We start from the raw sequence: 25,004 nt of genomic DNA on the forward strand, positions 1-25,004 counted from the left end.
ACAAAACATGGTGGACAAACTCAAATTTAGAACAAAAGTTAATCAAAAACTAAAAAGAACTAGTAAAACAATTGTACATATTAATTTTTAAATAGTTTATTATGTTCTTAACAAAATTTAAAACGTTTGAATCATACTAAGAATCACAAAAAAAATTTATAACACATTTTTCTCAACAAACTACATTTTTCCTTGGACAAAACAAGGTGGACAAATCAAAACGAAGCTTTTTTTATAAGATTTCATTGTCTTTATTCAATTTACCGCATTCTTTTGTTTTCACTTTTATCCTAACATTTCTCTAAAATAATAAATAGATTTTGGAACGTCTGGCCAATTATTTTTTCAATTAAACTAAAAATAGATTTAACTCGTGATATATGGGGTAAATTGCAACTTAAAATGGCTTACGACAAATTAGGAAGTGTTTTACGTGAAAATATTATTAAAGATTTTAAAAGCGGAAAACGTCAAGCTGAAATTTGTAGAAAATATAATATAGCTAAATCGACTGTAAGCAAAACTGTCAAATCATTTGGATCTCGTGACTGCTATAAAACAAACCATCGGGGCGGACGTCCAAGAAAAACAACACAAAGACTAGATCGAATAATTGTTAAAGAGCTTAAAAAAGATCCATTTTTGTCATCCACAAAATTAACCGAAAAACTTGAACTACAAATCTCTAATCGCACTGTGCGACGAAGAGCTAACGAAGCAAAATTGTTTTCTCGAATGCCTGCCAAGAAACCGCTAACTTCCTTTAAAAATAGAAAGCTAAGACTTGCGTTTGCCAAAGCACACCAAAATTGGACTGTAGACCAGTGGAAAAACATACTTTTTAGTGATGAATCAAAATATAACCTTTTTGGAAGCGACGGCAAGAAGCGAGTCTGGAGACCAAAGAACACCAGATTCAATACTAAATATACCAAGAAGAGTGTTAAGCATGGAACGTCTGCTATGGTTTGGGGATGTTTCTCAGCACTAGGAACTGGTCCTATTCACAAAGTTAATGGAATTATGGACTGCTTTGTTTACAAAGATATAATGGAAGATGTTATGTTACCACATGCTGAATGGGAGATGCCCCTAAAATGGATTTTTCAACAGGATAATGATCCCAAACATACGTCAAAAATTGTAAAACAATGGTTCAAGGACAAGAATATCACCATAATGGAGTGGCCTGCACAAAGCTCTGACTTGAATCCCATAGAGAATTTGTGGGAAATAATTGACAATAACATTGAGCGTGCAAATGTGAAGACCAGTGAGGAATTATTTGAACAAATCGAGAAGGCCTGGCGAGAGATTGATATGAGAATTGTTGACTCATTAATTGCGTCTATGCCCCGAAGAATGAAAGAAGTAATTAAAAGTAAAGGAAGTCCTACCAAATATTAAGTTAACTTTTGAAGTTTTTTGAAAAATAATAAGTTAATTTTTGAATTTTTTTGAATTTTCAGTCGATTTTTTGAATGTCCACCTTGTTTTGTCCAAAGAAAAATGTAGTTTGTTAGGGAAAATGTGTTTTAAAACTTTTTTAGTGATTTTTAGTATGATTCAAAAGTTTTAAGTTTTGTTAACAACATAATAAACTACATAAAAAATAATATGTTCAATTGTTTTACTAGTTTTTTTTAGTTTTTGATCAACTTTTGTTCTAAATTTGAGTTTGTCCACCATGTTTTGTCCGATACTGTAAATGCGTAGAACAACAAGCTAACCGGGCGTGTCTATTATCTCCGCAATATGAAGATGGACAGCCAAAGCGATTTATTCGGCAGATGACTTCTTTCTTCGTGATAAACAACATTACTGCAGATCGACACGTAGCATATTTGCTTGCTGCTCTGCCGTCGAAAATCTACAATACCATGGAAGAATTAACAGCACCTGAACTGCCAGAGGACGTTTCGTACGAAGAGTTGGTGGTGAAACTTGAAACGTTGGAGATAAGAAAATCATCGTTAATCTCACGGTATGAATTTGGGAAAACTTATCGTGGCAATGAAGAATCGATACAGACGTTTGCGCATCGAGTGATTCGAGCAGCTCAAGAATGCAAGTTCTTGCCTTCAGAGAGAGACGGTCGACTTCGTGATCAATTCATCATTGGGGTTAATGATGGTGCTGTTCTGCGTGCCATTCTTCGGGGAGAGGATGCGTTGAGCTTTGACGATTGCGTCAAGACTGCATCCGTAATTGTACAAACCAGATTGGATGCGGCATGTTTATCTGTGAATGAAGAGGTAAATGCAAGTTACCGAACAACTGGGACAGTAATCACAAGTCATATTTGGAGAAAGAAAGAAATGCGATGTTTCAATTGCGAATCATTAAATCACTTTGCACGTGAATGTACCTCTTTATGCAAGAAATGCTCGCATAAACATGCTGCGAAGGATTGTTACAAACGTCAACAAAACCAGGAAAACTTAAAAGGGACGAGTTCGCATTAGGTATTTTTACAAGAACTCGTCCCGAAACAGTACTACCTACTATCGACTTGGTGATAAACGGAAGAAAAGCTACAGCGCTTGTAGATACTGGTTGCTCGCAATCAATCATCACCAAGAAGCTACTGCCATCTAACTACAAAGTGATTCGTGTAGTGGATGTTGCAACAATGGGCGGAATGATTCGATGTGAGGAGGTTGTTGCTAAAATACACCACCCAACGAATGGGTGCCTGCTTAATGCATTGGTGTTATGCGTGGATGAAGTAATAAACAAATACGACATGATTATGGGCATGGATCTAATAAAGTCGTGTGATGAGCTGAAAATTGGCACTGGGAAATTAAAATTCTGTAATTCTCTAATTAAGTTTTCATCGACACCCCGCGTTGCGACTGTTGAAATTGGAACAAGCAAAGCTTATTTTGATGGCAAAAAATGGATTGTTAGTTGGGAGTGGGAGAACGAACCTAAAATGAAGAACAGAACAAGTCAGTATAACGTATCTAATCAACATCGTGAAGCGTTCGACAACGAAATTAACGAATGGATCAAAGAAGGTATACTTGTCAAATATGACGAAAAAAGTATGGGCAAAGCTAAAGGATTACTACCATTGATGTGCGTCATGCAAGATAACAAAAAGAAGATAAGACCGGTGCTTGATTATCGTGAACTCAACGCCTATGTAAAAGCCTCTACAAGGGATGCGGATGTTATCAACGATGCAATGAGAGATTGGAGACTCATGAGTACAAATAGCAACGATTCTGTGGTGGATCTAAAAAGAGCATACTTACAAATTCATGTGCATACCCGACATTGGCCTTACCAAACTGTCATTTACAAAAATCAACGGTATGCGCTTATACGTTTGGGCTTCGGTCTGAACCTAGCACCTGTGATGATGAGCTCAATATTACGATATGTGCTCCAACAAAATTCTGCACTCGCAAAATCAACAAGAGGATACATTGATGACACTTTGGCAACCAATGGAAACAGAAGAATGCTGGTGGCACATTTGAAGAAATGGGGTCTTCACGCAAAAACACCTGAATATTTTGGCAAAAACCCAGTTCGTGCATTAGGATTGGAAGTAACAGTCAATCCGTCTACAAAGGAAATGTTTTGGAAGAGAGGTCGCAAGATTCCCATTATAAAAAATGTGCTCACCAAGAGAGAGATATTCTCATTGTGTGGTAATCTGGTTGCTAATCTACCAGTTGCTGGATGGTTGAGACTCGCATGCAGCTTTATAAAAAGATGTACTAACGAGGCAGGTTGGGATGAAACTATTACGGATAAGCACGTTAATGAAATGATAAAGGAGGTCGTGGAGAAAGTCATCAAATGCGATCCAGCCAAAGGCGTATGGAATGTCAAACCAAATGCATCCCTTAATGTATGGTGTGATGCAAGTTCGCTGGCAAAAGGAGTTGTGATAATGCAAGGTGACAAAAAAATAGAAGATGCGACATGGCTCCGATCAAAGTCTGATGCAATGCATATCAACGTAGCTGAATTGGATGCATGTATTGAAGGTCTCAATATGGCATTGAAATGGAATCCAAGTGATGTCTCTATCAAAACTGATTCTCATAGTGTATTCAGCTGGTTGAATTCCGAATTGACTCGTGACAAACCTGTAAAATGTGCTGGACAATGTGAAATGCTAATCCGACAAAGGCTTCAGATATTTGGAAAATTGGTCGAAGATTATGCCATAAATGTAAATGTTACATGGATACCAACAACAAAAAATGTCGCAGATGAACTCACACGAGTGCCAGCAAAATGGTTAAAACACAGAGTTGCAACACAAGAATGTAATATCATTTATAAACACGATGATCAGCAGGTTAAAAAAGTTCATTCAATAGCACACATGGGAGTTTCCAAGAGTATGAAGTTATGCTCGCGTGCTGGTATCCACGTTAACAGAGAAACAGTGAGACAAGTTGTCGCTGAATGTGATGAATGCAATTCAATTGATCCTCACGTGGTTTCATGGGATAAAGGAAATCTTGCTGTCAGTAAAGTGTGGGAAAGAGTAGCCTGCGATATTGCTCACGTTGATTCATTGCTATATCTCACCTGTATCGATTGTGGCCCAAGCAGATACACGTTATGGTCACCATTAAGCGATGAAAGTGCAGCAATGGTTGTTCAATCGTTAGAAACAATGTGGTCATTGCTTGGACCTCCTTCCGAAGTTCTCCTAGATAATTGTAAGTCGTTTAGATCTCAGACTATGCAAGCTATGGCGTCGAAGTGGGGAATAAGACTTATTTATCGAGCTGTTGAAAAACCATCTGGAAATGGAATTGTTGAAAGAGTTCATCGAACGGTAAAAAGAACAAACGCGAGAGCAAAATGTGGTATACCCATGTCTGTATTCTTAATCAACAACGTTCCATCAAAACACGTCACACCTTTTGAAATCTTATGCCAACAATACAAACGCGTCCGAATTCCTGGAATCGATAAAGTTGAATCAACACAAAAACCCCTAACTAAGTTTCAAGGATGGAAAGTTGGCGACAAAGTGTGGGTGAAGCCCAAGCATATGACGCCGTGTACACGGCGATGGTTAAAAGGAAGTATCGTGGCACTGCGTAATGGTTTGACAGCTGAAGTTAAAGTTAATGGACATACGTTGCCACGACACTTTTCTCATCTGCAGCATCGTTGTGGGGACGAGAAAGGAGACATAACAACTGATGACGATTACGACCTGACGCTGGTTAAACCTCCCAAAACTAACTTAGAACGCGTTATAATCGAAGATCCAAGTTCCCAAACAAACCCCCTGGACGATGGTGAAGCTGACAATAGTGCGGACCACACTGGTCAAAACTATCCAACAAATTGTGAGATAGAGACACATCCTGTTCGATTCACTCGATATGGGAGAAGAGTGCTTCCTAACCGAAAGTATCAAGATTATGTATGAGCTCTTAGTGAGCTGGGGGAGATGTTGTGATTTTAATGTGTCAATAATGTGCCAATAATTAGCTTTGCTAATTATTGACAAGATTCACACGTTGCATAATTTTAATATTATAACGTTGTTTATAACGATTGTTAATTGTTGACAAGAGTCACAAGTTGTATGTTCAAATGCTATATATAGCGAACAATTTTTTTTGTAACGTTGTCGAGGTTGTTGACAAGTAAAAAAAGATATTAGAAACGAAATAAAATGGCTCTTAAATGCGTAGAACAACAATATACATTTCAGTGTGATAGTGCTAATGACAAAACATAACGAAACTTTCAAGTTAGAATGCAAAAAATGTGTCAATTGATTTACCACTTAATGATATTCTCTACTTATAAAAAGTAAGTGATGAAAACTCCAGCATTACTAAATTTTCACATCATCATTTCTTAAAACAGATGATGGTGAAAAAGGCTTCAAAGCAATTGCAATTATTATTATCAAGTGCAATTATTTAAGCATTTTTGAACAGTCATTTGATAGTTCAAATACAGCCTTTTTTACAGCCATCTTTTTTTTTTTTTTACAGCCATTTCTTTTTTGATAAAAACCAAAATATTTAAGGAAGCTTTGTTTATTATTAAGTTGGTGTCTTTAGCTATGAAATAATCAAGTTCTTCAGCCTTCATGTTCAACTGTAGATTAATCTTTAGAATCATAAAGATGTGAACAAATCTGTTACTATAATTGGAAGTTCTTTTTTCTTTGGTCTAAAATAGAATCTTTTTGAGCTTGATCATATTGATTTGATGCCTCTAAGCATCTTAAAAGCCTGCAGTTCCAACATTTCTTCCTTTTCAAAATTCTTTTCATCATTGATTTAAAAAAACCATAATAAATTAAGAAAGATTCCCAGCTGAACATATCAAAAGTTATTTGTATTAGTCATTGGTTCTAACATTTTAAATAAGTTGTTAGAATAAGAACTATTCTCATTAGCTGTTGGTATTTATGGTACTTCATATATCTGTACTCCAAATCGATAAGATTTGTTTTTAACAAAGTAATTGTTAGTTAGTAATTATCTTTTTTATTGGGTTTGAAATGAGCTGTTTGTCTGGACTTTTTAAAAAGAAGCCCAGATGTTAAATTAAACTGTAATTACAAATCACAGTTATCATGGATCATGATAATGATCCAACCTAGCTGAACGTCACGTATATGGGGGGATAGCATACACATCAAGGTACCTTGTGATGCAAATTTTGAAATCTTTTGATTTTGTCTGCAGTTAATAATTTAATTTGAATGTTCAAATTGATTGAAGCTTTGACTTCATAGTGCCCTAATAAAACACCTATAGAATGAGAACCACTTTATATAATTTAACAAAAATTGATACAAATGTAGCATATAGCCAAACCAAACTCTAGGTTTTTTTAGTTTAAGTTTTATTGGTTTTTTGCTTTTTATACTCAAAACATTCCCAATTACTGTGATATTCAGTCACTATTTTCAAAATAATGGTTACATAAGTGTTCTACTATGTAATACAAACAGTTTTTATTATAATTGTTTAATTGCTACATGTATCATTTTCATTTTATAGACCAAAATATTGATTTGCTATTTAAAGCATGGTTTGACTTGGCTTATGCGTAGTGTGAAAGTCTCAGCATTTTCTAAGATATAAACTACTGTTAAAATGCAAAAAAATCCTAAAAAAATGTGTAAAACTTGGTTAAAGGACTACCAGTTGGTAAAACAAAAAAAAAACACTGCTGTTAACAAATTTTCATTGACTCTTGAAACCTTAAATACAGAAAAGTTTTTAGAAAAGTTTTTCAATCATTGTGACTGAATATCACAGTAATTGGGAATGTTTTGAGGTATAAAAAGCAAAAAACTAACAAAATTTAAACTAAAATTTAATCTAGAGTTTGGTGTGGGTATAGGCTACATTTGTATCAATTTTTATTAAACTATATAAAGTGGTTCTCATTCTATAGGTGTTTTATTAGGGCACTATGAAGTCAAAGCTTCACTCAATTTGAACATTCAAATTAAATTATTTTCTTCAGACAAATTTAAAAGGTTTCAAAATTTGCATCACAAGGTACCTTGATGTGTATGCCATCACCCCATATATGTGGCGTTTTTGGGTCTGCTAGGTTGGATCATTATCATGATCCATAATAACCGTGAAATGTTAAGTGCAAGTCTTTGTATTAACACAATTTTTTTTTTTAATTCATTCTAATGAACCTTACTAATTAGAAATCTATTAAAATTACTTCCAATTATGTAAGTGATAAATTTTTTGGTTTTACTAACCACATTTACCTCTAATTAACTCAGTAAACTGAAATTGATTTGTTGTGAATACTTATTTACATAAGTTTAACATTTGCTATTGAATCATAATTGTCATAAAGTTATAAACTTCAGTTAATACATTAAAATATTTTGTTGTGTTGTTATATTTATGCTGCCATGACAATGTTCATATGACATGTTTGTTTTTTTGATTCATTTATTATTTGCTTTATTATCAAATAACAACAACTTATGTTGTTTTATTTATCATGTTGTTGTTGATTCATTTATTATTTTCTTTTACATCAAATATTTCTAGATTCAAAAAAAATTTCTTTTCATTTCAAAATATTCAGAGTATTTATTAAAAATGAGTTACTAAAAAGCCTTTTTTATTCTTTTCATATTTTTCAAACAGGTTTTAGTTATGAAATCAATACGACAGCCAGTTAGGTTAACAATCAGAGGAGATGATGAAAAAGATTATGATTTCTTAGTGAAAGCAGGTGAAGACTTAAGACAAGACCAACGTATTGAGCAGGTTGTATTTGTTGTTTTCTTTTAGGTTCACACACTGATGAATTCAGATTATATCTGATTTTTATGATAAACTACTGGTGTTTAGAAGTATGTTTATGATAGCTACCATTATATAGTTAACTGTTTATTTTTAGGTGTTTATGTTGATAAATAAGATACTTCAAAACGATTCTGTTTGCTGCAATCGTTTGCTGAAACTTAAAACATATCAAGTTATTCCTATAACACCACGGTAATATATGTTTTAACATTTAAGTTGTATACAAAATGAACAAGAAATTGTTCTTTGCATAAATTTATTTACATTTTTGTTTGTTTTTACATACATGGAAACAATTTTTTGTCAAAAGTTATTAGAGATGACAAAAAGATGAAAAGATGAAAATGATTCAAAAGATAAAATTGCTATTTCATCAGTTATCTTTTATATTATTAATATTATATTATTATATTTAAAATTCTTATTTTTTTGTTTTAATGTTAGTTTGGGAATAATTGAGTGGGTTAGCAATACTATTTCATATAAAGAGTTTCTGTTTAATGGTGAGGAAATGAAAATCTTACATGGACCAAAGTATGCTTTATTTGAACTTGTTGGCTTTTCTACTTGTGCTTCCTTCATGTGTCAAATTATTGTTTGCTTTTTTGCTTTAATCTAGCTTTTATAGCTTAGTATTGAAAATTTCATTTCTTTTATTCTCATAGGGACCCTGTAAAAAAATTTAAAATATTTTGTGATAAGTATGGAGGTATGAATAATCTATATAAAAAAGCCAATCGTAGTGAGACTGTTAAAGTGTTTGAAGATTGTGTTTCTGCTGTCCCTTGGGATTTGCTAAGGTTTGTATTAGGATTTTTATATCTCTCATCTGAAATTTCTAAAATAATAATTCTAGTAAAATAACTTTGTCTGCTTTAATTTAGATGTGCGTTTACAAAGCTTGCATCGTCTTCTGAAGCTTATTTTGTTCTTCGAAGTCATTTTATACAGTCACATTCATGTTTATGTATGGCACATTACATACTAGGTATTGGTGACAGGCACCTTGATAATATGCTTATTGATAATGGGACAGGTGGTGTTGTGGGTATTGATTTTGGATATGCATTTGGTGTAGCTACTCAGGTACTATTTATAATTGTTTGCAATTTTAATGTCTATTACAAAAAATTTAAATAAAAGTTGATTTGCACCGTGGTCTAATTATTTGCAACTTTCTAATAAATTGCAACTTTCTTAAAGTTTTTTAAAAATTATTATTTGGCTAAATTAGTATCATTAAAACTGTGCACAGAAACAGACTGCATGTTGAGCCAGATGATAGCATCGCACTATCTATAACTGAGCCAAACACTAAAGACTTTGTGAGCAAAAAGCAAGCTAATTTAAACTAAGTGGTCTAGTAAATTGAAAGGTAGAAAAATAAGTTGGGTCAAATTTACATTTGTTCTATTCCCATATGGGCCATTTTTGGCTAATTTTTTTTTCTAAAATTAGTTAGAAGTGGCACAATTTTGAACAGTAAATGTTTTTGCAATGGAAGAATTGAGAAATAGTGTAAAATTTTGTCAAAAAAATTGTAACAAAACAAAAATGAAATAAAGAGGTTTTAGTTATTTTAAACTTAATTTACTGTTATGTATGCATTGTTTGTTTTGAGAATTTTTTAACAGACACTTTGATGGCTCTAGAAAGGATTTCTGGTGAGTGCTGACAACCCACAAGAGCTAAAAATTGCTTTTGCTTTTTGTCTTTCATAAGATAAGAATTGTCTTTCATAATATATGAATTATTTTTCATAATGTAAGAATTGAAGGTCTTTATTAAAGCAACCTCTCTCTCTCTGCGCAGAATTTCTGATGAGTGCTGATAACCTGCAAGAGCTATTGCTTTTGCTTTTTGTCTTTCATAAGATAAGAATTATCTTTCGTAATATAAGAATTGTCTTTCGTAATATAAGAATTGAAGGTCTGTATTTAAGCAACCTCTCTCTCTGCACAGCCATCAACTATTTTCAGATTCCTTGCAGTTTCTCTGAATATAAACTGGATCCATTTGCTAACTGTTGGGTAGCATTGATAAGAAATCTTGAGCCTGTTACTGCCCCATTGTTGATGAGAAGGTGAAGATGAGATGTTCAGCTTGTAACATATGATTCCAGTGGGTTTTCCAAGTTGATTGTTTTACCTTTTAGCCCTTTCCTAAAAGACAGGTGATAATGGTGATGTTGGCACTTAAGTTTAATGATTTCTTTTCTTCCCTGTGAAGAAGTAGAGGAAGTTTGCCAGTACTTGTTATTTTGAAGGAAGTCTATAGCATTACAACTCATGGGTTGTTTCTCCAATTAATCACACATCATCGGTCACACAGCCCAATGGTAGAAGTTCTCATTGTTGGAGCTTTAGCTATATTTATTTTAAAAATAAACCAACAACAATTGTCTAGTGTTTACCATTTTTCTGTTTGTGTTAAAGAAAACTTCTGCTTCATGCAAACATTTAAAAAAATTCTGTAATGAATGATTGAAACAGCTTAGTACTACTACTGCTACTGCTACTGCTACTAGTCTTCTTCAGAATGATAATTTTTAGTTTAACAATTACAATTTTCAGTTTGAACAATGTATATATAAATATTTAATTTAGATTTAAAAATTTACTTTGGAAACTTTGAAGAATTTGAATTAGAGACAGCTGCATGTAATATAATGATCAATTACTAATTTAAAATTGATTTAACAATCATATTAGTGTAATAATGGAGATTCATTCAGGAAATACATTACTACCTACAAACTACCTTCATTACTACCTACAAACTACCTACATTACTACCTACAAACTACCTACAAACTTCCTACATTACTACCTACAAGCAATCAAACATGAGAGAAAGTGAAAGCAATTAAATTTAAATTAAGTAAGCAAAAAAGTTGCAATACAATTAATATTCTTTTTTTTAAAACCTGGTTTTACAGATTGCTATATTGAGTTTATCATAATCTTATTAAACATCTGTTATATTTCAAATGAACTAAAACTAACGTTTATAAATACTTATTTTCAGATTTTAGGCTAAATTATATAAAATGAAACCATTGAACAAAAAAATGAAATTACTTCAAATAAGCAAAAAAAATTGAAAAATTACATAACATTTTTTAGTCTCCACTAAAATTGTTCAATTTTGCGCCACCTCTGACTATTACTGAATCTATTTCATTTTTGGTCTATAAAACTCATGCAAACAAAAGAAATTACTCATGCAAACAAAAGAAATTATGACCCAAATTGATATTAATTTAAAAAAAAAAACTTAGACAATAATTTGGATCAGTCTACTGTACATGATTATAAATTTTTTAGTTGTTGCTATTTCTAAAATATATTGGAATCCTGAAGTTATTTTTTGCTGATTGTTTGGTGATATATAAATTGAATAAGTATCCATAGTTATTATCCATGTTACCCATATAAATTCTAAATTTTATGGAACATCATTTTTTTACTTTTTGTGTGATTTACAGTTGTGAATGCACATTTGTACCTAAGGAAATAAATTATGAGTGATTGATTTGTGAGGAGTCTTTTTTAAAAGATAAGTTACAGACTAAAGAGTTTGTTGCTTTGGCACATGACCTCAAACATATTAGAAAAGGCTGATGGTTATATTACAAATATTTTAAAGATGCCCAAAGAAAATCGAAGCAGGCAGTGACAAAAAGTTAGCAGTTAAGAATTCCTTGCATCATCCTTTAAAGATAATCTTACTTATATTTTCTTACTTATATTTTCTTACTTAGATTTTCTTACTTAGATTTTCTTACTTATCTTTCATTAATTTTTTTTAAAAAACTTTTTTTTTAAATGGATTTGAAGTAGTTAGTGTTAAGTTGAGCCATGAATAATTTCTGTTTTTAAGAATAACCTACTTGCAATAAGTAAATCTCTTTTAGTCTCATAAAATTAATCTTCTGAATTTTAAATTTGAAAATGGAGGGAATAAAAGTGTAGCTCATGTAACTTATGATACAGTATTAGCATTATGGGAAGAAATAATCTGTCCTGAAATACGTAGGAGAAAGCAAACATGTTAAAGATATAACAATATACTGCCAATTAGAAAAGATAGTAAAAAACTCTCAGTAAAAAGAGTTTTTAGATCTCTACAAAACTGATTGCAAGTGAAAAATGATATTTTTCAATTTGTGAAAGGCTAATGATTAACAGAGTTTATTGAGAACTTCTTTATGTCAAATAAGGCAATCTATTCAAAAAGAATTAAAGGTTTTTTAGGGATATGGTTGTTGCAACTGCTGCTGTTGTTGTTGTTGTTGTTGTTGTTGTTGTTGTTTTTATTATTATTATTATTATTATTATTATTATTATTATTATTATTATTATTATTATTATTATTATTATTATTATTATTATTATTATTATTATTATTATTATTATTATTATTATTATTATTATTATTATTATTATTATTATTATTATTATTATTATTATTATTATTACTATTATTATTTTATAAGGGAATAAATTTTTTTTGTTAAAGATGGAGTTGTTTTATGACTCAATCTAATAATTTGACATCGGTGTTTGTTTAAGTAGTCATAACTTGATATTTAAAAGTACTCTGATACACAAAATCACTTTTTTTGCCAACATGATTTATTCTTTGAGACTTACTTTTGACTAAGTTTAGCAAAGTAGGCCAGTATATTCTATTAGTATATTGGTCTGTAATGTAACAATTCTAAGTAAAATTTCACAATTTAATTTAATTTTTTAGATATTTTGTATATTTTCATATATTTTTTTAAACTATTAAGTCAAAAAGTCTTTGTCAATTTTTTAAGAAATTGAAGATACCTGAATTATTTCCATTTCGTTTAACAAAACAAATGCTGAACCTTCTTGTTCCACTAAAAGACCCCTCTCCTTACAAGCAATCCATGATGGCTGTCTTGCAAGCACTGCGAAGACACACAAAGGTGTTGATTAGTACTATGGATATTTTCATTAATGAACCTTTAATTGATTGGCAGGTATGTTCTAGTTTTTTATTACAAAAATTGTAAGTAATTTTAATTTCATAATCCTAAATCCATTATGTAAAAGTTTTCATATACTAAAGATCTCTTCAATGCTTGAAAGTCTTAATAAAGTTGCTTACTAAATAATACAGGCCAACAAAAAATATGTTCTGAATACTTTTTTAACAAACCCAGCTGAATATTATGCATTTTGTCTGCTGAACCCCTATCTGGCATCAGTTTGTTTGTTTCGCCTACAGTTCTCTCAAAGAATGGCCTTTAATTGTTTTTAAAAATCGGGCAAGTTTTAAAAGAAAAAAAACCTTGATCCTTCACTTCTGTTTAATTAGAGATTTTATTTAACATAACACACCATATACCATTTCAATACATATATTTGAAATGTTTTTTTTTGTTTGTTTTTTTTTCTTGTTCTTTCCCTTCCCTTTGAAGCTTTTTATGTAGTTTTTTCTCCAATGAGATGGATTTTGTTGTTCTCGATGAAGTGACGAAGCGGGAAAGTGCCATTTACCACCACTCCCAAACCATTTTCATTTAGCTTTAATGTATTGTTTATATAAAAACGATCAGATGTTAAATAAATGAGAAAAAATACTGGGTGATACGACTTTTTTATTATTATTTTCAGTATCAGCGTATCCAAAAACATAAAAATCAGTGGTCGGAACTTTGCAAATTCTTTTTTTCTGCAAATGAATTTTTTTTTTTCTTTAGATGAACGTTAAGAAAACTGAATCCTCGTCATCATATAGAGACTGCTCTAGTGGTATATTTCATATATGCAGTTTTGTAAATAAGTATTTTTATAGATAAAGATGTAACAATATTTTTACCTTGAAAATTTGCTTTGATGATCAGTAAATGATTGAAACTTGTAGAGAAATTTTTTTATTTTAATTGTCACTTTTAAAGTTTTAACTCAATTGGTGTTGTTTGGAAACTCTTTTTATAATATGGTGTTTCTTTTCGTTTCTTTGCAGACTGGTACTCAAAGCACATAATAAATATTTGCAAGAAAAAGCTGAACGGTGTAAACCCCGCTTTTATTACGAGGTTTGAAGTTTTATTTCTAAAAAATATTTTTAAAAAAATGTTTTCATGAAAATTTTGTTAACACCAAAACTACACAAAAGGAAATTGTACTCAAAAAGCTTTTATATTTATTCAGAGGGGGGTGGGGAGGGAGTAGGTATTTATACAAGGGGGACGTACGGTATTCTCCTAATACCGTAACAGTAGCTAGAATTTTTGTGTGCATAACATGGAGAACCTCTGTGGGTTCTGAACATACCCATCTATCATTTCTTTGATTGACTTTTTGGTCTTGACTGAAATTTTTTTCATCAGAAAAAAACCATATTATGTTGGAAGCTTCTGGTTACTTATGGTTGTTCAAAAGATGTTTTCCTCGGATAGTTCTCTGCCCGCGAGCAGAGAACTGCTCGAGGGAATTATACCTTAGCATTGATTCTGATCATTTGAATTTGAAAATATTTACCGTTGTATTTACCGTTGCGTAGTTTTTACCTTCATGAAGTTCTCAAATTGTACCAATTGCGATTAGTATTTTAAGACATGAACCAGAAAAAATCTGCGCGTGTTCTGATGTGGTGTTTACGGAAACCGTACATCATTTAAAATAGCTAATTGTTTTAAAATGTGATTGTATAAATGTTGTTCAAAATTTAAACAACTCTGTTATTAAAACAGTTAGCTTTAATTGAAATGTCATCAAATCAAGATAAAAGTTTTGCATTTTCTCGTTGAAAATTCTGGTGTATCAAACAAAACAATTTCTAAAGAGCTGTAGATTGCTTTGAGAACAGTGCAGAGCGTTGTGAAACGATTTAAGGACACTGGTACAATCAAAAGAAAATCAGGAAGTGGAAGAAAAAAATGTTTTGTTAGACGAGATCTTGGTAAAAAGGTAAAAGATGCCTTAGACAGAAAACCGGAGATTTCTGTTCGAACATTAGCGAATAAATTTAAGACAAGTGCTTCCACTATACAAAGAGTAAAGAAAAATTGTGGTTATAAATCTTATAAAAAGAAAAAAGTTCCTCGTCGTGAAGAAAAGCAAGAAAATGTCGCAATTCGAAGTTCAAAGCTGCTCTATAAAAAGGTATGTGCTAAAAAATCTTGTTTGATTATTAACGATGAAACTTATTGTGCTGCATATTTCCGATCTCTTCCAGGACACCAATATTATTCAGCAATTAATCACAAGAAACTGAATTCCAAATATAAATGCATTGGAATGCAAAAATTCGCTAAAAAATTCTTAGTTTGGCAAGCAATTTGTGAATGTGATGAAAGAAGCTCTTGTTTTGTGACTACGGGAACAATTAACACCAAAATATACATAAAAGAATGCCTCAAGAAAAGTCTTTTGCCGTTTTTAAGAACACACACGGGTAACCCGTTATTTTGGCTCGATTTAGTATCATGTCACTACTCTGGGACAACTTTAAACTGACTTAGAGAACATAAAGTAGATTTCGTTGAAAAACACTGCAATCCACCAAATTGTCCCGAACTACGTCCTATCGAAAGATATTGGGCTCTTGTCAAAAGAAAACTAAGGTTCAATGTAAAAGAAGCCAAAAACATTAAAGACTTCAAAAATTAATGGATGAGAGCTTCCAAGAAAGTCCAGCCGAAGACTGTGCAAAAGCTGATGTCGAGTGTAAAACGCAAAGTGCGTGCGTTCTCACGTACAAAACTTCACAAACTTTCTTAAGTGAAATTTAAAAATATTAATATATGTACTTTCAAAATATGCATAACATTCAATATCGAAATACAATAGTTAGATAAATATCTTTTATAATGTCCGCGCAGATTTTTTCTGGTACATGTCTTAAGTTATAGAGTATGAAATACCTCGAAGATGTTTTGCATGACTGGAAAATTTTACCAATTTATGAACCGCAATCCTAACCTTAGTTTGCGATTGCCTGAACCAATTTCTATGGCGAGGATCACAGTATTCTATAAATTAAAGATTGAATAATTTTTGGATGTTGATACATTAATATTTCAGCTGATTTTATCTACGTCGTAGATGAGACTGGACACCATGCACAATCTAGAAACTAATGAAAGTCTTTGAAATTGCCACGTAGGAGGTTAAAAACCTAAAACTTTTATTTTATTTTTAAGGTTTTTTTTAATTATGAGTAGTATGGGAGGGCAATCAAATCACTATTCCATAATCTCGAACTATAAATATCTTTTAAATTTTTTGTGTTATTTAACAAAGTTGTTGCAAATTTCGGTTGAAACTCCAAATCTTAATGTTTTTTTATGCTATTTATGGAACCTATTTGAACTTTGACAAATTTTTCGTCCACCCAAGTCTAAATAGAATCGATTGGATTCATATCTGGTGATCGAGGTAGCCGGGATGTTAAATTAATTTCATTTGATTTTCTCAGCTTTGACAAGGCGAGCTGTGTTGGCAAGAATTATATCTTGTTGAAACTAAAAAACAAATCATTTCAATTAATCAGAATGTCTGTGGATGAAACTATGCATTTTTCTAGCGCCTTTATGTAGGTGTGATGGTTGATTCAAGCTGTGTAGATATTACACAAATCTATTCCGTTAAACTTAAAGCAGCCCCAAATACCACCATTCCCACTGCCATCTTGCAACCACGGTAAAAGGGCTTGCTATACATTTCAGATTTAATCTTTTTAAGGGAAGAGCTTAGCTTTTCTTGATTAATCTTCGAAGTTGCTTTGATTTTTGAAATTTACTTGGTTCGGCTGCCTGTACTCCTCGGCTTTCTAACGGTTGTATAAACACCAATGTTTTCCTAAGTAAAAAGTCTCAAACATCTCTGAAACAAGTTTGAAGCAAGTTTGAAACAAGTTTTTCATTGAAGGTTTTTAGTAAGTTCACGATAACTTAAACTTGGATAAATTGTTGACGAAATATGTTCTTGCACTTGTAGTTCGTTTTCTTTTAATGTTTTCAGAGTATTTCTGATGCAATTTTTTGAAATTAATAATGTTGCTTACAACTGGTATGATTTTTTATACCTATTATCTGCACTTTGCTGCTTCATTCACTGCTTTTCGATCCATTTCCATATATCTTTAAAACTTTCCATATATCTTTAAAAGTTTTCTCAAGATCTCCACACAAAAATTTCAAATGTGACTAAACTAGTCACCATTACCAATTTTATGCTACCTTTTAGAGAAATGATTAAGCTAAGATTAATAAAATAATCAAGAACCAAACAGTTGGTTTTACATCTACTGTGTTGTGAGGAAACACTTGATTGATTAACGTCATCTTGTGCTTTAAACCCTGAGCAGCAGTCAGGCAAAGGTCAATTTGTTTAGTAGCACGCCGTCGGTTTGAGCTTATGACCATAAGTTTGATTTAGTAGCACGCCGTCGGTTTGAGCTTATGACCATAAGTTTAATTAAGGAAAATGGGAAACGCATTGATGGGATTGAGAAAGATTAGATTGTCTGATATTCAATTCTTTCTCAACAAAGATGTTGAAGATAATCTTTTAATGTCACTTCACGCGCTGAATGACCGCTTAAGCTCGTCATGGAAAAATGCCGAATAAAAGACACAGCTAAACATTACGTCTATATTTAACGCAGAAGTATATTTGATTTTTTAACATAATATAAGACGACTGAAGTACAACTAATATATTAAATTCAGTTAGTAAAAGACAACAATTGTTAGCTTTGTATCATAAATGGAAATTTTATATATTATTTCGAAAAAATCTGTGGTGTGGATCACATTCGGCTGAAGCAGAAAGAAAAAATGCATCATGAATATAAAAGAGATGAAAATATAAAAGAGATAAAAAGATGGTTCAAATAAAAAAAAAAATGCAGTGCTGCTAAAATGCAACTACGTCTACATGAGATTTTTAGTAATAGTTCTGAATTTCTATTTGAAGAGAAGTTCAGATGAAATAAAAGAACATAAGACTATAATGTAAATTAGAAAATACTTAATACTTCAAAAAGTAGTTAATAAGTATATTTTAACCCCGGATGTTGCTGCAGTTTATGGAATCTAATAAATGTCAGTGATTGGAAAACAGCATTCATACTGACAGCAGTAACAAAGATGTAGCTAATCTCCCATCAAGTCGACGTATGTCATGCGTCAACAAGCAGTATTTGTAAAAAGAAATATCAAACATGGATCTGGGCTCAAGTGTGTGATGATGTAACAAAAGTACTGGAGGGACATAAAGGTTGTCAAGAGAACAGAGAACTTAAATCCATACTGATTTTCCTGTGATTTTTTTTGTTTTGAATTTTTTTTCTTGTTTTTTGTGCAGATTTTTATCAATTTTAAGGGAAAAAAAAAAATTTGTTAAAATTTTATATCTTCTTTGATAAACTTGACATTATTTTTAAATTTTCACCTACGAAAACGGTGCATGGTTTTGGGTTGATGCATAATTATTGCGGAATTTTTTCAACAAGTTTTATTCAACAAAAAACGATCAAGATATTTAACAAACGGATGGTTTAACAATTATTCCGAAGCGTAGTCAGCATCCACTTCAAGAACTGCTTCCCACTTTAATGGTAGGTGGTCGATCCCATGGGCAAAAAAAGTCACGGTTCTTAGATGCAATCCACGCTTTGACATCGGTTACTAAGTCATCCAAATCTTCGTAAATTTTGGTCGGTTAATATGGCGGATGTGAGAGCAGCTCCCATCCCTTATTGGAGATCGATTCGACGAGACTACGTTCAACAAGAGGACGGGCATAATCGTCATGGAATATAACATGGTTCTTTTCTTATGGTCGTTTTGCTTCAATTACAGCGTGAGAGCGGTCAAGCTGAGCCAGATAGACGCCACAGTTGTTGAACTACCGCTTGTCATTCTTACCCGTAATCCACACTATTGACGCTCATCGTCAATTTATCAATACCAAAAGATGTCCGGTGTAAGAACACGGTGTAAGAACGTAGTGTCGTCGAATCTTACACCGGACATCTTTTGGCATTCTTTTTGGAGAAACACTACGCAAACCTTTTCTATTCGCGTTTTTGAAGAGTACCCATGATTCATCAACCGTGACGAGAATCTTCAGAAACGGAGCTCGCTCTTTTTTTTTTTTTTTTTGCAAGAAATCAGTAAAAATGTGGAGACGTTTGGCCGTGTTATTGGCGAAGAATTTGTGGGGAACCCATCCAGCCAATTACCTCACTTTCCCGAGCTATTTGAGACGACATATGATCGTGGATTGGTTAACATCGAAGTCGTGGGGCAAAAAAAAGTATGTGTTATCACGTGGTATTTGTGTTAACAGCTTTTCGTTCTCTTCCATGGCCGCTAGATGTACCTGGTGGTCGAAATTTGTGTCGCCCGTTTTGAACCTCTTGAACTATCTTTCAAATTGGTTTTTGCTGGTTGTTCCTTCATCGAAATGGCGTTGTACAGCATAATACGGCGAAAATGGGTGTGATTTTCAACACTCATTTTTGTTAAATACAACAAATAGAGAAATTATTTTTTAAAAAGCACACAAAACCCAATTTTTTCAACGAAAAAGGCTCGAAAAAAACCCCAATCATTATGCATCAAACGGTGTGTAGTGGAAAAAATTGGATACCATATTTTAAGATTCGGAAAGGTCCGAATGACAAGGGTAGCTTATATATTTAACCAGAAGGGCTATGATTTGTATGTCACAGTGCCACAAACATGGTGAAAAATGAAGGCTTTTTCTAAATATTGGTAAGTGATGCACCATTTTGGTTTTCAGACCTGGAAACATCTTCAAGTTAACAAAAGTCACCTATTAAAGCGAGAAAAAGATTTCGGTAGTTTTTGTCAAAGAGTTTTTTTTTCTCTAGCAAAAAAAAAAAACCATGCTTTTCAATAACAAAACTGTAAAGTTTTGAGTTTTTTTATTTGCAAAGCTCTAAAATTTAAAGCTCTGATTTAAAATCGCATTAAAAAATATTTAGTTTTATTAAACAGAAAAATGAGTGGAAGAATTATTAAGAGAAGAATTATAAAGAGCAATAAAGTTTTAAAGCCATCCTCAAATTTTGATCTCAGATTAACTAAAATCCAATATAATGTTATCTGGAATCGAATTGCTTAACAAAAGTTATCTGGAATCATGACCAATTGCCTGACAGAAGTTATAATTAGTGAAACAGTTCATTTATTTCCAGTTTGTTAGATGTAGTTAAAAGTAGTACATGCAACCACTTATATGTAAGACATTGAACGTTTTATATGTTATATATAAGTTACATGCTATATATATGTACATGCTTCCTTTTTTAAATATTCAATTCAAAAAAATAAAATAAGAATTTGGATTTTGAAATCTGAAAATTTTCTAGTTTTGCCGACGTGAAGGTGGCTCTTTTTTTCCCCAACGTTGTTTTTTTTTTTTTTTTTTTTTTTCCCGACGTTAAGGCGACTTTTTTTTTCACATTCTCTCTAGCAGCTTAAATCTTTTTTTTTAGTGAAGAACTACGAAATTCTCCTTTGCATCAAAAAGATGAAGAGTTATTGAAGGCCTACGTGAGCGTTGCTGAAGGATCGTATGAACACAACGTACGCAAGAAATTACTGGATAAAACTAATAACCCCGAGAAAGAGTTTCTATCAGTTGAAGAGCAAGTGGATTGCTTAGTGGATCAAGCTACTGATCCTAATTTGCTAGGGCGCGCATATTTAGGGTGGTGTCCATGGGTTTAAATTTGAATCGTACACTAAAAACAGTAAATGACTTCTTTTTGCAAACTCTTTCAACAAAAAAAGTTCTATTGGCAAAAATCACAAACTGTATTATTTTTTATGTAAAATTATTTCTGTAAATTCATTTATTACAAAAATGTTTTCGTTTGCATCAAAAGATTTATATTTATTCGTCTATATGAAAAAGTCTAAATTATTGTAACGGTTACTTTTAAGCTCTCTCAAAAAATTGTCCTGCAAAGTTAATGCCAACGTTTCATTGGTTTCAAATTTCATCCAAAAATATTAAATAACTTTGATGTTGATATACAACTGATCTTTCGATTGAAAAGCATTCTGAAAGCTGTTAGTATTTTCAACTCATATTGCTGAGCTACCTCTGAAAACGATCACTTACAATGGCTGGTACACAATGAGAAGAGCTCTACGGCAATCTTTAGTTTTTCTACGCGTATTTAGAGTTTACTATAAGATTATAATGTAAATTAGTAATAATAGTTTATTATAAGATTATAATGTAAATTATTATAATGTAAATTGACACTAAATATGCGTAGAAAAACTAAAGAATGATATATATCCAAGCAGGAGTTATCAGACATAGAAACAAAGGTCCTAGATAAAGGGCTGAACTTTGTAACCTCTACAACATATTTTTAATCACATATAATTTGCATGTGAACAAATTTCATCTTTGCCATTGTATTCCTTTTAAGTATCTATGAAAAACGTTTTTGCACGGTTTTTAAAAAAAAAAACCACCAGTTTTTTTTTTCGTTGACGTAAAAACTGAGGAAAATTTAGTAAACTTACTTTTACATTAAACAATTTATTCAAATTTAAAACATTGTAAATAATATAAATTATGACAGTGACTTTAAAGGTACAGGTGGCAATTGACACTATGGTACGAATTAAATGCTTTTCCTTATTTTTTTTTTTCTTATTGTGAAGTTTTTTTTGTTCGTTTGTTAAGGGTTTTGCGTTTTGTTTGATGCTTATTTTGATTTGTTTTGACTTGCCTTCAGTGTGTGTGTGTGTGTGTGTGTGTGTGTGTGTGTGTGTGTGTGTGTGTGTGTGTGTGTGTGTGTGTGTGTGTGTGTGTCGTCGAACGGTATTCGTGTATGGTCCGTCTATGGTTCGTGTTCGTTTAACGGTAGACCAATTGATTAACATAAAGCTTTAACAATGACTGATTCTTAGATCGATCAGGAATTTTCCGCTTTTTCTGACTGCATCTGAATTTGGTATAACAATTTACGAGTCGATTTCCCAATCGGCCGACAATTTACTTTTACAGACTTTCGATGTATTTTTTGATTATAACTTTGGATTTTCTACCAAAAAACTAAAGATTTTTTTTTTCAAGGTCTAGAGCACTGATCTCAAAATATAACTGGATAGCGTATTAAATTGTCTTTTTCAAAAAAATTTGAAGCCAAAATTGGCCTCCCAAGATGGCGGCGATCGGAGCTCTTAGCGGTGACAGAATTACATTTTATAAGGCTTTTTACAGAAATATGAAAGAAAATAATTAAACAGTTTTGAAAGAAAAACTAGACTATGAAATAAAGTTTTAAAAATTTTAAAGAAATGAAATATCTAAAAAAATCAGACAATTAAAGAAATTATTTATATATTAAGGTACAAAATATTCGATATACTTTTTAAGTGCAATTTACGATTAAATAATATTTATGCATAGTTTATGTACCTTTTAGTTCTTAGTTACCCAATGCAATGTGCTAGAAGGTTAATAACATAACTGTATGGTAACCGTAAGTGGTGTCTACTTATAATTTTGAAAAATATTATATTTTCAATTTTTGTAGCAAGATACCAGATATGTACATGCTGCATGATCTATTAGCTGAGTGCTGTGAGTAAGGACTGAAGTTCCCGAAAAACGGTTCTTCGGTTCTTCGGTTCTTCGGTATTTTTCGGGGAATCGAAAGGAATCGAAGGTTTCGGTTCTTTATCAGAATAGGAATCGAAAAGAACCGAAGTTATCGGTTCCTTATAAAAAAAGGAATCGCAAAGAACCGAAGTTATCGGTTCTTTATCAGAATAGGAATCGAAAAGAACCGTAAATTGATTACTCACCTTTTTTTTAATAATATACTTCCGTTATAATCAATATTTTCGATTCTTTTCAATATTTTCAATTATTTCGGATATTTCGATTCTTTGTAATAAAAACGGTAAATTTCAATTATTAATTAAAAAATCGTTTTTATTGTAAAGAATCGTTTTTATTACAATTACGTTTTAATAATGGCGTGCGAAATTAAATTCAAATTCATTCAAATTTAATTTACCTCCCCTAAGGGATTCCCCTTTACCAGTATAAATAGTGGGGTTTTGTGAAAATCTAATCAGTTACAATTTATTGTTTCACAAACAACTCTTACAAACAACAACAACATTACAATTTACAACAATGTCTCAAGTTAATAATGCAATTTGGAATTACTTTACCAAACTACCAGAAGTGACAGTGAATTCTGTCACCAAAAAGAAAACTTATAAATCAAGTTGTAATCAATGTCAAGCAGTGTTAACTTGCTGCCATGGAAGTACATCAGGAATGAGTAAACATTTAGGGTAAGTAATGTTTTTTCAATTTTTTCGGTAATTTCGATTCTTTTTAATATTTTCAGAATTTTTGCAATTTAAGTTAATATTAAGTAAAGATTTACTTTATAAAAAAATAAAAATAGTTCTGAATAACTAAATAAACATAAGCACTGATTATTATTTATTATACAGTAACAGCTAACAGTAATACTGTTTGTTACATTTAATTTAATATAGCGCCATCTATAGGAGTTATTTCAATTTTTTCGATTCTTTTCAATATTTTCAATTATTTCGGTAATTTCGATTCCTATCCCTATAATTATTTAATTTAAATCTTTTTTTATACAGATCTCAGCATCCCATTCAAGCCAAAGCTTATCTTAAGGCAAAGAATGACAAGGTAGTGCAACTGGCTGCTGACAGGGAGGAAGTTGAAAAGGAGCTTGATAGATCTTCAAGTTTGAGAGGTTTCTTTCCAGCCACAACCACTAGTAAAAAAAGGGTGGATAACCTTAGTAAAAAGTCTCCACCATCCAGTCAGCAAGGTGGTCATGAAAAACTTCAAGTAACTCTGGATGAGCATGTTAAGGTGAGAAAAATATTGTAATTTTTTAGTAGCTTAAATAATCGTTTTTATAATATTTTACCATTTTTATTTGTAAATATTCGAATCAAAATCAAGCCCAAATTGGTAAATTGAGAAAAAATATTTCTTCAAAAAAAAATCGGATCTTTTGGGCGCCGTTTGGGCCATGCAGAAAATTTTTTTTTTCTCAATTTACCAATTCGGGCTTGATTTTGATGAAACTAATGTTAGAAATCTATTTTTATATTCAATTAGAAACTTTTGAGCCCTTTTCCAAATTTATAATATACTTTAAAGTTTAATAACTCTGTAAATTAATAAAAAGTTAAATTTCCACACTAGACAACAATTTAATGATTCCAAATTAATGTCCTTTTTGCTGTAAACTCAATATTAACAAAGTTATTGAGGTTTAAAGTTTTTGATTTGACCTGTCACCTAACATGTGCATGTAGATTTAGTAAACACGTGTTTTTCAAACGTTTCAAAACTTTAAAGGCTTTTAACTTTAAACTTCTTTGTTTTAATAGATAGAGTGATTAGCACTGTCTGTAGAAACTGCAACAACTTACCCATATATATTAGGTTGTCAGGTCTTGTTTAATGTAATTTCAATTCCTTGCGGTAATTTCGATAATATCGATTCCTTTCGATATTTTACATTTTTTTTATTATTTCAGATAACTAAATGGGATTCACAAAGCAGCTGTCAGCTTGATTTTGATACAGTTCTCACTCTGGCCTGCATCATGTCAAATCTTCCTTTCAATATTGTGGAAACTCTAGG

At 31.7% G+C, this 25,004-nt stretch overlaps 1 protein-coding gene across 3 annotated transcripts in view; it reads left to right on the plus strand.

Annotated features, from left to right (window-relative positions):
- The window catches only part of LOC145185403 (DNA-dependent protein kinase catalytic subunit-like), a 76,100-nt gene extending 54,892 nt beyond the window's left edge, over window positions 1-21,208 (plus strand). For 2 of the 3 annotated variants that reach the window (XM_090097793.1, XM_090097795.1), the window contains exons 79-87: window positions 8,142-8,264; window positions 8,398-8,495; window positions 8,748-8,837; window positions 8,969-9,103; window positions 9,188-9,389; window positions 13,129-13,317; window positions 14,041-14,092; window positions 14,307-14,379; window positions 20,817-21,208. In XM_090097793.1, coding sequence (XP_089953919.1) covers window positions 8,142-8,264; window positions 8,398-8,495; window positions 8,748-8,837; window positions 8,969-9,103; window positions 9,188-9,389; window positions 13,129-13,317; window positions 14,041-14,092; window positions 14,307-14,379; window positions 20,817-21,051 — 1,197 coding nt within the window. In that variant the 3' untranslated portion in view covers window positions 21,052-21,208. The remainder of the gene's footprint in view (window positions 1-8,141; window positions 8,265-8,397; window positions 8,496-8,747; window positions 8,838-8,968; window positions 9,104-9,187; window positions 9,390-13,128; window positions 13,318-14,040; window positions 14,093-14,306; window positions 14,380-20,816) is intronic. The other variant, XR_016455662.1, reaches the window with a different exon arrangement.
- Window positions 21,209-25,004: the final 3,796 nt, after the last annotated feature.

Source organism: Hydra viridissima, unplaced genomic scaffold (genome assembly GCF_058129835.1).
Source record: "Hydra viridissima isolate aposymbiotic clone 2 unplaced genomic scaffold, HvirCarnegie_v1 scaffold_9, whole genome shotgun sequence".
Classification (NCBI taxonomy): domain Eukaryota; kingdom Metazoa; phylum Cnidaria; class Hydrozoa; order Anthoathecata; family Hydridae; genus Hydra; species Hydra viridissima.